The sequence below is a fragment of the Passer domesticus genome, chromosome Z (assembly GCF_036417665.1).
Source record: "Passer domesticus isolate bPasDom1 chromosome Z, bPasDom1.hap1, whole genome shotgun sequence".
NCBI classification, from domain to species: domain Eukaryota; kingdom Metazoa; phylum Chordata; class Aves; order Passeriformes; family Passeridae; genus Passer; species Passer domesticus.
In genome coordinates, this window is record NC_087512.1 from 16,218,366 (window position 1) to 16,231,781 (window position 13,416).

General features: G+C 35.6%; 1 protein-coding gene across 1 annotated transcript in view; it reads right to left on the reverse strand.

Annotated features, from left to right (window-relative positions):
* HCN1 (hyperpolarization activated cyclic nucleotide gated potassium channel 1) overlaps nt 1-13,416 on the reverse strand; it is a 193,597-nt gene that overhangs the window by 39,374 nt on the left and 140,807 nt on the right. The window contains exon 5 of the mRNA XM_064403432.1: nt 3,093-3,239. Within this exon, the coding sequence (XP_064259502.1) occupies nt 3,093-3,239 (147 nt within the window). The remainder of the gene's footprint in view (nt 1-3,092; nt 3,240-13,416) is intronic.

Genomic DNA, 13,416 nt, shown 5'->3' on the forward strand with positions numbered 1-13,416 from the left:
TCTACAGCTTTATTGCTAGCATTTATCATGTAAGAATTATTTTTACACCAGAATTTTGCTGCTGAGTCTATGTACTTTAGTTATTTTTAATGGCTGAATGATAATATTTATATCATGCATAATTACTTTCTTGCTAAAAAACCCCCAAATTTTAAAACGTGAACCAAAAAGAAGGTCATCACTCTTAAAGAAAGCATAGCTGTGGAAAATTTTAGCCCATACAGTAAATTTGGATGGTTGAGAACAAGTGAAAACCCTGCAATTTTTTCTTAACATTTTCCGATGCTATAATTACTCAGCAGTTAGTATAGTTTCTTTTGTTCTACTTACTCCAAGTGAGGAAATAATGGTTTCATATTAGCATCTTCATCAGAAGCTACTTTCATCCAGCTAAGTATGTCCTATGGAGACTCTGAATGTTTACTCCAAATTCCAAGTATAATCAAATGTAGGATTAATTAAAAACTTCAGAAATGCACTAAATATTTAGTTTTCAGTGATGCAGCCAGGGTATTTGTGGTATTACCTATTATAGCTTTGTGTAGTTAATGGCATGTAAGGTGGTAAAGTCCATCCAATATATGAACAACTGTGTTCCACCTTTAAAAGCCTCCAATTTATTATCCATTATTTGCATCAAAAAGATACCACCTGTACTACTAAGCTGCACACACTGAAGTGGCAGCTAAAACAGAATTTGAAACTATTAACTAAGCAAAATAACTAAGTGGTATTTTCAGGCCACAGTTGATAAGCTGCCGTGAAAATTTGGAGAGATTCATTGAGAAACCTGTTCTGGCAATGCCAGTGGCCAGTTATTATTTTTTCTCTTTCTTTTTTTGACCTTTCTCTGAAACTCTACTGTGTTGTCAGCAGGGCAATGTGAAACCTGATTGTAGCTAATTTTTTGTTATATAAGAGAGAACAAAGAAGACCTGCTAAGTACAGCATAACCATAGCCACTCCTCCCATGAAATTCTATTATTCTTTCATGTTTTTAGGGGCTCATTAATTTTTGAAATTTTACATGCTTGATCTCTCACCAGAAGTGCTTTTTGTTTGTTATGGTTGACCAAATTTGCCTTTCAGCTTCTAAGCTGTTAGAAAAAAGAGGGGGAAGGGGACAGGGCTAGGGGAGGGAGGGTGAAAGGAACAAAAAGGGAGGCAGGAAAAGCTGAAAACACAAGTAATCACGCTGCCACAATTGCAAATTGCTGATAGTGAAATACTGTTTTGCAATGGAAGGGTATCAGGCTTTACTTTTGGAGAAATGTTTTCCTCAGAAGTAGAAAAAGATGAAACTGTTTCTGCTGTCAGTGTCTGTACATGCTTCTGTTCTCTTAACAAAACACAAGCTCCATACTGGCCAAGATTCATGTTTTTACTCTCACTGTAGTCTAGGGATAGTTCCCACACTTTTCCTGTCCCACAAGGCAGAATCTTGCAGTATGTTCTCCTCTTGGCATTTCAGAAGCTGCTGAGGGGAGCCACAGTGTAAACAGGCAATGGCAATGCAGAAGCCAGGGCCCTCTACCTGCATTCCAAAACACAAACTCAAAATATGACTACACCTATGTGAGGGAATTAAGTAGGTCAAGGATCTGGAACTTAGTCATGGGTTATTAAATTGTTAGAACAATCATGCTTTGGCCTGATTTTGACTTTAGGTATCTAGCAAAAACCAACAATTTTGGGCAGCACTCACCATAACCACTTGGCAGTTTGTAGGAGGGACGCCACTATGACACTTTTACAATAGAGATGTGGATAAACTGTGACTTGGCAAGGCTTTGTTTCTTTATGACTGTTTTAAATATGGAACTTGACTGATTTTGGCAATGGATTGTATGATATCTTTTCTTCTCTCAGCAAAATGCAGGATTCATTAGTACGGAAAACCCACCACAGACCTCTATCCTCTCTTTATCCCTCAAAACTTGAAAAAAACCCTGACCAACTTTCATCCATCTATCTATCTATCTATCTATCTATCTATCTATCTATCTATCTATCTATCTGTCTGTCTATCTATCTATCCATCTGTCTGTCTATCTACCTTTCCAAAAGTACAGATGTCATGCTGTGCTATGTTGGATGCTATATATACATTATACACAGCCATATATATACAGATATATGGACACATAATCAGCACCACTCCTCCAAAAGCAGAGGATATTAGAAGGTGTTACTTGGTAGCACTGAAAATTACACAGTTTTCATCACATACCAGACTGTTCCACCCTTAGGTTTTTTTTTTTTTTCCCTCTTTTCCCTATTTATGCTCTCTTCCCTCTGAGTTTTTCAACTTGCCTCTTCTCTGGATTTTTTTTCTCTTCTTTCAGTAGAGGATATCAGCCAACATCCTTGAACAGGTCAGGCATGAGCATAACCCGACAGAAGACCATCTGATTTATATTCCCATTAAGCAGCTACTTCTGCTACTGCAAGATGCTACCTTGTCCAGCAAGGTACCAGCAATGAAAATTCCAACTGCTTCCACACATCACATCACATCACATAGCAAAGCATAACCCCTAAAACTGGAACACAGACTACAGTTTCAACAAAAGAGATTTTTTAAATGGCTTTTATATATAATATTCCATCTTTCTCATTTCAAGTGAAGATCACCTTTACCAATGATGCTACTTGAGATGAAACAAAGCAGCTCTCCCTTTCTGGTGGCTTTCAGTGGTTTTAACGGTATTTACAACTGTAGTTGTATGGCTAACAAGTAGGGAGAGTAGAAAAAGAATTTCACCCAAGATCATTTTAGTCCAGCTGATCTCTGTTCTAAAATGAGGCAGAAAAACATGAATTTCAGTCAACAATAAGGGTGTAGTTTTACTGTTTGGCAGGATTTTATCCTTTGACATCCTTGTGTGGCAGTGATTGACAGACTGGTCCTGAATGGAGTGTAGATCTTCTTATTTCTTTGTGTCAACCTACTATAAATTTAATTACCCTGGTCATCCATTGACTATGGTAAAGAAGATTAAATGCTATAGAAGGTAAAGAGCATTTCAACACAGAAACAGCAAGGAAATTTTTTCCTAGCATAAAGAGCTATTCAAATACTTTAATCTTACCTCCCTGAGAGGATCATTGAGCTCATTCAAAATATTTTCTTCATCAAAGATCTTGCCTTGGTAGCGATGCTCATAGTAATCATGGATCTTCTGGCGCATTTCGGCAGGTAACTTGTGGAACGACATGTACTGTTCCACTTGTTTGTACTGTCAGGATAAAAAAAAGGGAGAATTAGAAAAAATCCTCTAATTTTTGCTATCTAAAAGTACCTACAAAATACAAATTCATTCATGCATCCACTTAAGCTCTACATATATTATAAAGGTAACATTTTTTTCACATATCAGAGAACCCTCACAAATTAATTATTAAAATATTAATTAATGTAATATTACTCATATGACAGCATATCTATAAATTACAGAGACTAGCAGCAATGCTAATATCCACTTGAATATATAAGTTATAGGAGCCAAACCCTCAAACTTCTCATATGTTTCCTAACTTCCCAGCTGTACAGGAGCAGCATAGATACACCAACACAATTTTTAGCTCATGCAGTAGACAGGAAAGCTGTACACAGTGTTTAGTCTGTAGCACTGCAATCAGGGAGAGCTAAAATTGTGAAATTTTATAAACTGGCTATGATGTATTGCTAAGCAACATATTAATGTTGTGTATGCTTGTGAAGTTAAAATCTGTGGAGAAAATGAAATAGAAAACATTCTTCAGGAGTGATGAAAAGAAGAGAGAGGTAAACTAGAAAAATGTGTGTGGGATCAGGATACAGAAAGGGAAGAGCGAAGAAAAAGATACCAGGGTCCAGGAGACCAAGAAGACCTCACTTCAGTTACCCTGTACATTTGGTTTCTTTGTTTTTACTAGTCCTCTGTACTATATTCTGGTAGTTGCCTTTTTTTTTCCTTCTCTTTTTCAGAAGCATTTTTGGATAGCATAGTTTTCAGTAAATGAAGTCCCAAATCAACATACTCATAGTTGTAGTGTACTAAACCACATAATAATCTAAGACTCACAAAATGGACAAGTTGTCCAAATTTCTAAAGTGCAAATGGATAAATCCTCCAGAACAAGATTTTTGCCCCTCAAGCCCCCATCCTTGTATCAGCTAAAAACAATAAGGCACTGAGGCAGAGAAGGATAAATCCCTTCTCAGGCTGAAAAGTGAGTTAAAACTTGGCAGAAACTTGATTCACAGATGTAAACAGTCTTAATTTATTTTTATCAGTTATTTCATGCTTAATTAGGGAATCTAAACTGTTTCCAATGAAAAAGCCAATGAAGTCCTAATTAGGATTGGCACCTCTGTAGAACAATTAAGCAAATGTATAATGTACATGCCCTCTTTGTGAACTGCAGCACCTATTCCTTAACTCATATAATTGAAGACTGTTCTATCTTCTGGAATTGAAATTAGCTTTTGCTTTGCAAAGCGGCGAAAGATTAGATGAGGCCATGTCTACAACATACATTCTAAAAATACGAGGAAAGTAATTTTGCATGGGACTATTTAACGTTAAATATATTAGAGTGATTTAACCCCAGCACAGCCATTTTGCCCCTCTGCAGTAACAATTCTTCACCCACATCCTTTAGATGTGTGATTTAAATTTGCATGCTTGACATTGGTTTCTGATCTGATATGAATAAATTTATCCATACATTGTGGGTTAGAATCAGACATCATCACTATGGCCCTAGCACAGCGGCTGCTCCCTCTACACAATCTTATTCACACACAAATGTGCTTAAGTAACACTAATAGAGAATAATCCTTGCTAATAAAAGAAATACATTCATTCTGACGTATATTGCCAGCAAGCTGCAGAAGATTTTTGTACCAGAATGACCTTGAAATATAGAAAATTCAAGCTACAAGGAAATTGCTTGGGCAGCAATTTCCACTGTTGCCTTTCATTAGTGCTGTTATTTGAATGGGGACTTTCTCCTGCACTAGCAAGCTATTTTCTTTAACAAGATTTATGCTTACACATGGGACTTTTAGGGAAAAAGAAAAAAAAAACCCTAGTAGGAATGTACTGCTTATCACTGGCATGTCTCAAAGTGTTTCCAAATTAGTAATATATAGAATAACGGGTACAGATGAATATTACCATCCTTTTCTTTTAAAATCTATGAAGAAGTGAAAAACATTCCACAATTCCCTTTTTTAATCATCCAACATAATATCAAGGTCCCTTTCCATATCTAAATAGCTGAGCCTCTGAGTAGGAAGTATATTATCATTAGCCCTTTAATCAATATTTTCCTAATATTTCTCAGTGTGTGATTTTGGCTCATTTTCTATATCATTCAGTCTTCTACTACTCCCTTCTTGACATTCTGTTCACATGTTACCTCAAAACTTTTAACTTGCCCTCTTGTTCAGGAACTGATATCTTTCATTAACTCAGCACAATAAATAATTACTTTTTCAATTCCTCAGAAAAGAAAGTTCATATTGTCAGCCTGCTACATGTTACTGGCAATACTGTGGGCATTCCAGATTAGTTGCCACTGTGGTGTGTCACATGCCAATTGCAAAAAAAGTCCTGAAATGAAGACACGAAGAGAGCAAGATTAATACGGTCTTCTAATTTTATCTAACAAACCAGTAATTTGTCTCGATTAATACTGAAGAATATTTTCTTTGTGCATACAGATACCAGATATCAATATCAGACTACAAATATCAATAATGGTTAGAAATAAAGGTATCTTTCACTTTAATGTAATTATACTGGGTATGGTTCCTGGGGTTATCTTTATGCACTACAAAAATGCAAATAGCTTTAAGAGAACTGAAATATTATCTGGAAAAGATGAAAGATGTAAAAAAGATTTTAAATTTTTCATTAGTGTTTTGAATCCCTTAAGAAATAGTATAATTCAGTAGTATAGAAGCTACTATAATAATAGTAGCTTCTTGATTTTTCTAAGTATAACTTTAGATCTGAAGTGGACAAAATTGTAAGTAAAGTTAAATTTTGTTTAAAAATTATCTTTTAATCATATTTAAAATGACTGTAACCAATCCTGACCTATCCACATTTGAAACTGCATTTTTTACATGCGAAATGAAAAATTATTTTTAGTAACTCTTATCATTGCACTGCAGCCTCTATCTTTTCCCCTCTAGACTTACAATTTTGATTTGCTTGCTCTTTTGTTTTGGGGTGGGATTTTTGCTACTATTTTGGGATTTTTTTTCCTTGTTTGGTTTGGTTTATTCAGAAAATAGATGTCTTAACACCACATTCATAAGAACAGCTCTGATATTTATTGCATTTGTGTAAAAAAACTTTCAGAGCCACAGTAAACCCCCTCAAGATTGACTTCCTTTTTTTCCCCCTTCTATTTCTGGCTTTTTGCATGTCATATGAGAAGCACCAGATTACATTCAAACACAAAAGACTCTGCTAACCCCCTGCTTTTTAATTTCTAATCACCTTTCCATCCTTGCTCCTGCAGGTAGCACTTGATTTTCCAGGAAGGACTATTTAGTAAGGGGCTCCACATGTGCATATCCAAAGGGATGTGCCATAAGTGCTACAAATACGTATTCCTGGTCTTTTCAATGTTATTGAATGGAATAAATACTGTGTTGCTGACCACTCAACAACTATATATTTTTTTAATGGAAATTGAATTGTTTGTCCTAAAATGAATATGCATATTGATGTGCATAATTAATGTATATTTATATATTGCACTGCCTTAATTTCAATAAATTATATAGGTTTTATTCATCACTGAAATGAAAATGCCCATACATGCTACAAAGTTGCTGGAATAGGTAACAGCTATGTGGATTTCAAAGTTTCAAAGTAACATTCCATATATTTTAATGCAAAACACCACCCAGTAATATTTGAATCTTGCTCTTTCAGTTATAATTTTATTCATGGGCTCTCTGTAGGTAGCAAAATTCTGCTACTGGGCTCCTCCAACAAAAGGTGAAGAGTACGACATCAGTTATATGGGTCCATAACAGAATGGGTTAAGAAAAGTACAGCTATCCTTAAAAAAATAGGCATGGAAAAAGGCAAAGGAAAGGAAGGACGTACTGTGCATAACAATTTGCAACTGAGGCAGGGAAAGTATTTTAATATTAATATAATGTTAAATTACAATTCAGAAAAAAATCACAGTGAAACCAGTAGAACAGAAACCTGAATGTTGATCTTTGTTAAGATATTTTAGTATATATGTTGAGCCTACCAGATCCTTTCTTCATAATGTTTCATAACTAACTAGTTGACCTTTTTAGCTGAAAAATTTCTTGGAGTCCTGATAATATTTACAGCTCAGCATTCTCTCCTTGATACAATAAATGACATAAATATTTGAAAGATATTAATAGTATCAGTTAAAAAACATGAAACTAATTACCTTCGTGTACCTGGAACTGGTCCCACCTAAACTACCTGAATACTTTTCAAGCACAAGTGCCAAAGTCACATTTTTCCAAAATGTCAACACCCAACAACTTCCATAACTAGCTAGTTTTTCAAAGAACCTAGGTCCCTGTACCATCAGTTGAAAGTCCAGACTGAACAACAGGCTTTTTGCACTTCATACAATAATTTTGTCCTTGGCAATAGAGTCTCACTTCTAAGAAAGTTTCCCCCAAAAAATGAAGCAACTATAAATAGCAGTTTATTGAGATTTATAGGCAAAAGCTGTATCTTTACAAATACAAAGTGCAAAGAAATGTGGGGAAAAAATTCCTATATGCAGATTGCAAATGTAAAAGAAAGCAAAGATAATTTGTGAAATCCTTCTACTGAATCAAGGAAGTTCTGTCACACAACTTAGATGCAACAAATCCATCAGTACTCTTAAAATGATTTGAAAATACTTGCATATCATGTATGAAAGAAGAATCTACACAGCATTAAAATATGCAGAAGATTTAACTCACTGAGGAGTAGAAAGATAAGAGGGGTTATTTGATCAAGATAAAGCCTTTCTAGGTAACAAACACACTGTTTCAAGAAGCTCAGTGGTCTTATATATATTTCTGAACCTTACTTTAAATTTTAGTCTAAATATATTAAGATGCAGTTTAAATCAACAAATGTTAGTACAAAATTATCTAGCAGTTTCAAAAGATTATGTCTCTTGGTATATCTCTCTGGAGTGTTTATAGTGAATTGTGTCTCTTCCCAGCCTCATGCAGGTAGTTGATTCTGCTTTTTGTTCAGATTACAGATTACAGCATTTTTGTTCACGGCATTTTTGTTCAGAACAGGCCCTCTTCTCTTTCATCTGTTCTATTTGAGTTCATTTTTATCCAACTGCAATTACTAGAGTAGTACATAATATTTTAGTGGAAGTATCACCAATTTGTAGTTCAGACTGATTTCTTTCCCATCTATTGCAAAACCAAGACACATTGAAAATGTTGTTTGCAGCCATTTTATGAGCAGCTGCAGCACTCAGATTTCTCATTTTCTCCTTGCCACTTACAGTTGCTGGGCTCTTCATCTCCCAGTTTCTAACAGCAGCTCATACTAGTACCTGAGCCCCTAGATTTAGAGTTTCTGAATTTCATCTTATTACTATTACTTCACCTCTTAAAACTCAGTTCATTCTATTTTGATCTTTCTGTAATATTAGCATCTGAAGCTTTATACCACCCTAACCAACCTTTATACCTTCCAAACCAATGTTAACACAGACCTAATGGCAACATCATGCCTTTAGGTATTTTTCTACCATGCAATCCCAAATCAATTAGGTCAGAAAAGACCTCTGGGATCATCAAGTCCAACATCTGACTGGACACCACTATGTCAACCACACCACAGCACTGAGTGCCACATCTTTAAACACCTCCAGGGACAGTGACTCCACCACCTCCTTGGGCACAAGCCCATTCCAATGTTTAATCGTCTCTTCTATGAAGAAATTTCTCCTAAAGTCCAACCTGAAACTCCCTTGGGGAAGGTTGAGATTATGTCCTCTCACTCCAGCTTGGTATCTCAAAAACTTGCAGTTGGGCCAAAATAACTAAACTGGGGTGTGGACTGGCAGTAGCACATGTGATAGCAAAGAAAATTGCTGTCCTTCACCAGATTTGCTTGTGAGAGAAGAATGGGGTCTATATAACCTAAAGCAAATCAGTTTTGTGTAGGTTATGATTTGCATGGCAAATATCTACACAGAAGAGATGCCAGAAACATCCTGTACATCCTAATACATAAATGTACATATAAAAAGTTTTTAGATCTGATTAAACCCAAGATTCAGGTGACTGACAGTTACCAAGCATTTCAAAAAACATCTGATCTTAACAGGTTTTCAAACAAGAATGGAATAAAATGGACAACCCAAATATTTTATAGCATTCAAATAGCTTTTTAGTGGCAGCTTATTTGTATAAACACAGTTTAAAACATTAAAAAACAATTTTCCAGTATTTTTTAATCCCTGTGACAGCTCACTGGCTTTACACCTCAGAAATAATTGTTATCAAAGTCCTTTTTCTCTCTCCTATTGTGCTGTAAGGCCTTGAAACAAACTGAAGGAACTGAGGAGCTTTGACTCACCTCTTGTCCTTCACTTTGCTGAGCTCAAGGTTTTATTTTCTGATTACAGATTTTTATTTACTTTCCAGTGAAGAAAAGGGAGAAAATCTTTCTGATTTTCAGAAGGACTGGGGGGAAGATGGGGGAAGAGGCCCAGGAAATTGTTTCAAACATATAAACACTCAGCTTAACAATTTGCATGTTCATGGAGTTTTAGGCCCCTCACTTCCCTGCAGGAGTACCAGACGAATTTTGAGGAAAAGAGGAAAGGTTCAACAGGGATCCCATGATACAGAACAGGAGGGATGGCATTTGCAACAGCTGTATAGCCAAATGCAGAAGCTACCCAAAACAAAAGGCAAAATGCTGTAAGGTAAAACATTATGTTGGGGTTTTGTTGCAGGCTGTTTGTTTGTTTGTTTGTTTATTTTTAATGGAAAAATAACTTTTTTGGAATGTATAAAAGCTAATTGTTTTCATGGAAAATTTTGCTTTGTGGAAAGTGCAAAATATCTGTCTCCCTCTCAAGCAGCACTGATGCTCATCCCTGGAGACAGCACGAGCTTTATGGACAGGGACTGAACTGAACGATGATCACACATTTGCAAACTGCAGAAGGGGAGAAACTGTCATATTAAAGGCATGAGAGGTTTTCTTTCTCTCTCTCAAAATTATTCAAATACATGGTGGACTTGGAAAGCAAACAATCAGGGAATTCCACAAATGAATAAGTATTCAGGAAGCTTCAATTGTTAGTTAAACATTAAGCATATAAAATATTCTGGTTTACAATTGACAGTAATGTCTACTGCACTTACATTTGGCATTCAGCTGAGTGTTGACTTTTCACTCAAATTACATTCAGGAAGAAATTTTTTAAATAAACAAGTTTCATCTGATCAAAAATTTGCAGGCAATTAACTTTTAAATATTTTATCTACATTTCATTTGTTGAAATTTTTTTTCTCTACAGAAGGATAACTGCAAGTGCAATAAGTGACTACTGAAAAATTATATAGTTTTTCATACGAAAAAGAAGTAATATCACTTTTTAAAAACAATCTTTAAACAAAATATACTTATTAAGAATAAAAGAATAAAATTTGCAAAATACTGTACAAAGATCCCAGAATGAAATAATTTCCATTTAAAGATACTATTTTGAAATAAAATGTGCACTTTAAGAACAGCTATTTTGCTAAAACACTTTATAAATGGCTTAAATTAAATTCTATTCTGTTATGCAATGCTATTTAAATGGTACATAAAAATTACATTATTACTCCCAAAAAGAATGTGTCATTTCATATGGCATATATCCCTCTATGGTACCTTTCTCTCTCATAAAAAATAGTGAATTAATTTTCTTTTTCACTTAATCATTTGAAAAGTTAGATACTAGATTGCTTAAATATTTTAAAATCTCAACCCAGTATTTAATAGTGCCTTCTCCCTGGCTGAGTGTGCTGTTGGATGCCTGAATATCACATGATATTGCTTCAGTTTGGTAAACAAATAATCTGATCTGTATAAGTAAAAATAGTTTCTAGAAAAAAAAATCCCTGAGGCTTCTCCCAGGCAGAATTTGAATAATATTAGACAATGACAGACACTAGCCAGTCATTTTCTTCAATTGCAGGAACTTCCAATGTAACAACATAAGTGGGTTCTATGTTAAAATAGTTTTAAAAGACATTAAATTGTAGATTAATGGGAAAGGAATGAGAACTGTATAGCTAATATTTATAATAATGGCTACTTAACAAATTTTCAATTTTTCTTGTCACATTTATTGTGAGAACCTGGTATTTTTATCTTTAACTCCTTAACATGTCATCAGCTGCAAGCATTACTCCTGACACACAGTGGTGTAAATGAGGTAAAACTGGTATTCCTGCTCTAAAAAGGTGGTCCACCTATATTTCCAGCCCTGCCAGTGTTTGACTGCGGGAATCTGGGCAGAGCATGTAGCCACTGCAGGATGGTTACACGCTTCCTCTCTGTCTGAAACTGCAAACCATGCTATTTAATAAGCCTGTCATCTGACTCCAGTCATTGTCAGCCTCAAAGTTCAAACCAGTTTGTGTACCTTGACTTGCAGCTGAAGACCCACACAGTAACAGACTGGGTCTGCTCTCTATTAGCTGCGCTGATGACTCTAGCCCTGGAGCTCAGCTACCAGCAGCCAGAATAAAGTGGAGTGCATAATCACTGATCACCTCTCTTCTACATAAGCGAATCCTGCCTCACTAACGAGGATTCCTTATTACTGCAAGGACCTCACTTTATGTAAACACAAGGACCTACTGCCCTTGGGTAAAAATCTGAATGATATTCAGATTACTCGGGGACAAAAAGGAGAAAAAGGCCAAGAACACCTTCCCAAGCTAGAAGGAATTCCGGATAAATATTCCTAAAGTGTTTAAGCTCAACGTCTGTTCAATTTCACCTCCCATTTAAAAGCATGATTTTCAGTAGCTGCTAATATGCATTTCCTATTTGGAGTGCCTACTCTCTTCCACAGAACAGGAGTGCCTTTGTTCATTCTGCCCTAATATTAAAAATAATCTCTTTAGGCTACTGCTTCCTATGTGCTAAAGGGCTTTAGCCAGTTTTCAGGCACTTGGCTCTAGGGGCTCTGCACTCCAGTCGAAATTCAACCAGGAATCAGGAAACACGGCTGTGCCCTTTGCAAGGGTTACTCTAAGTCCTTATTTAAATTTCGGTGTTTGTAAAGTTCATCCTTTTTATACTCTTTTTCATCCTTTCTTTGACTGGCATTATTAGGAATGCATGTTGAAATATCTCCATGCTTCAAATGGGGACAAGACTCCAATTTCTGTCCCTCTCTTGCATGTTTCTCCAACTACACTGGAAAAACAAGCTATTTCCTTTTCAGAAACACCTCTTGTTTATGCATGGTCCTCTGGCATACAGTGACTATTCATAAGCCAGCTGAATTTTTTACCTGACCACCAAGGCACCAAAGAACACTCTCTAACCAAATACTTGGTCAGACCTAAAGCTAGCACTAACTTTAACTCACAGGATGATTACCTGTGACGATATCTCAAAAATGAGTAAGGCCAGATGGCTCTTGTATGACCAGAGATCTGTCTGTGTTTAGAAAAGACACCAAGCAGTGCACATGGCAGTCAAAGATTTGGTTATCTTATTTTGGTAGTGGCAAAGTAATAAGCTTACCTGTCCATCCCACAATCACTGAAAGCTGAATTTATTAGGGCTCAAGAGATATTTCTATAATCTGCTTCCTTTACTGCTACTTTACTTAACATATAGATATTTGCACATAAAGAAAAAACAGTTTATAATCAAACACGGAACAAAATAAAATTTAAGTATTCCTACTGAATGGCATGTTAATGGTAAGTTCATTTTTATAATTCTTTATCATGAGATGGAACTGAAGTGATTTGTTTAGCCTAAAAGCTATCATCTGTTTACCATCTATTTTTCACTAATTACCCCCCAAAGAGTACTGTTGCTTACAAGAATGCTTTAAACTGTCATTTTACTTACAAGCAGTAATTAAACATTTCCTTTCAATTGCCACAAAATACACAATCTCTTATTATTGTTCTTTTCAATTAGTGTAATTGAGAAATTAATTAAGTTATAGGGAGCTTTCTGAATAGGATTTGTTTTCTTAGACTGTAGTTTATCTTTTACAAATTTGCTTTTTACTGCTTTAAAAAGGGAAGTGAAGCAGCATGAAAACCGGGATCAGTTCCTCTCTTCAGAGGCAATGACAGGACTCTGATTTAATGAAACAACAATCAGAGCCCCAAGGCATGAGAAGAAAAACATCTCT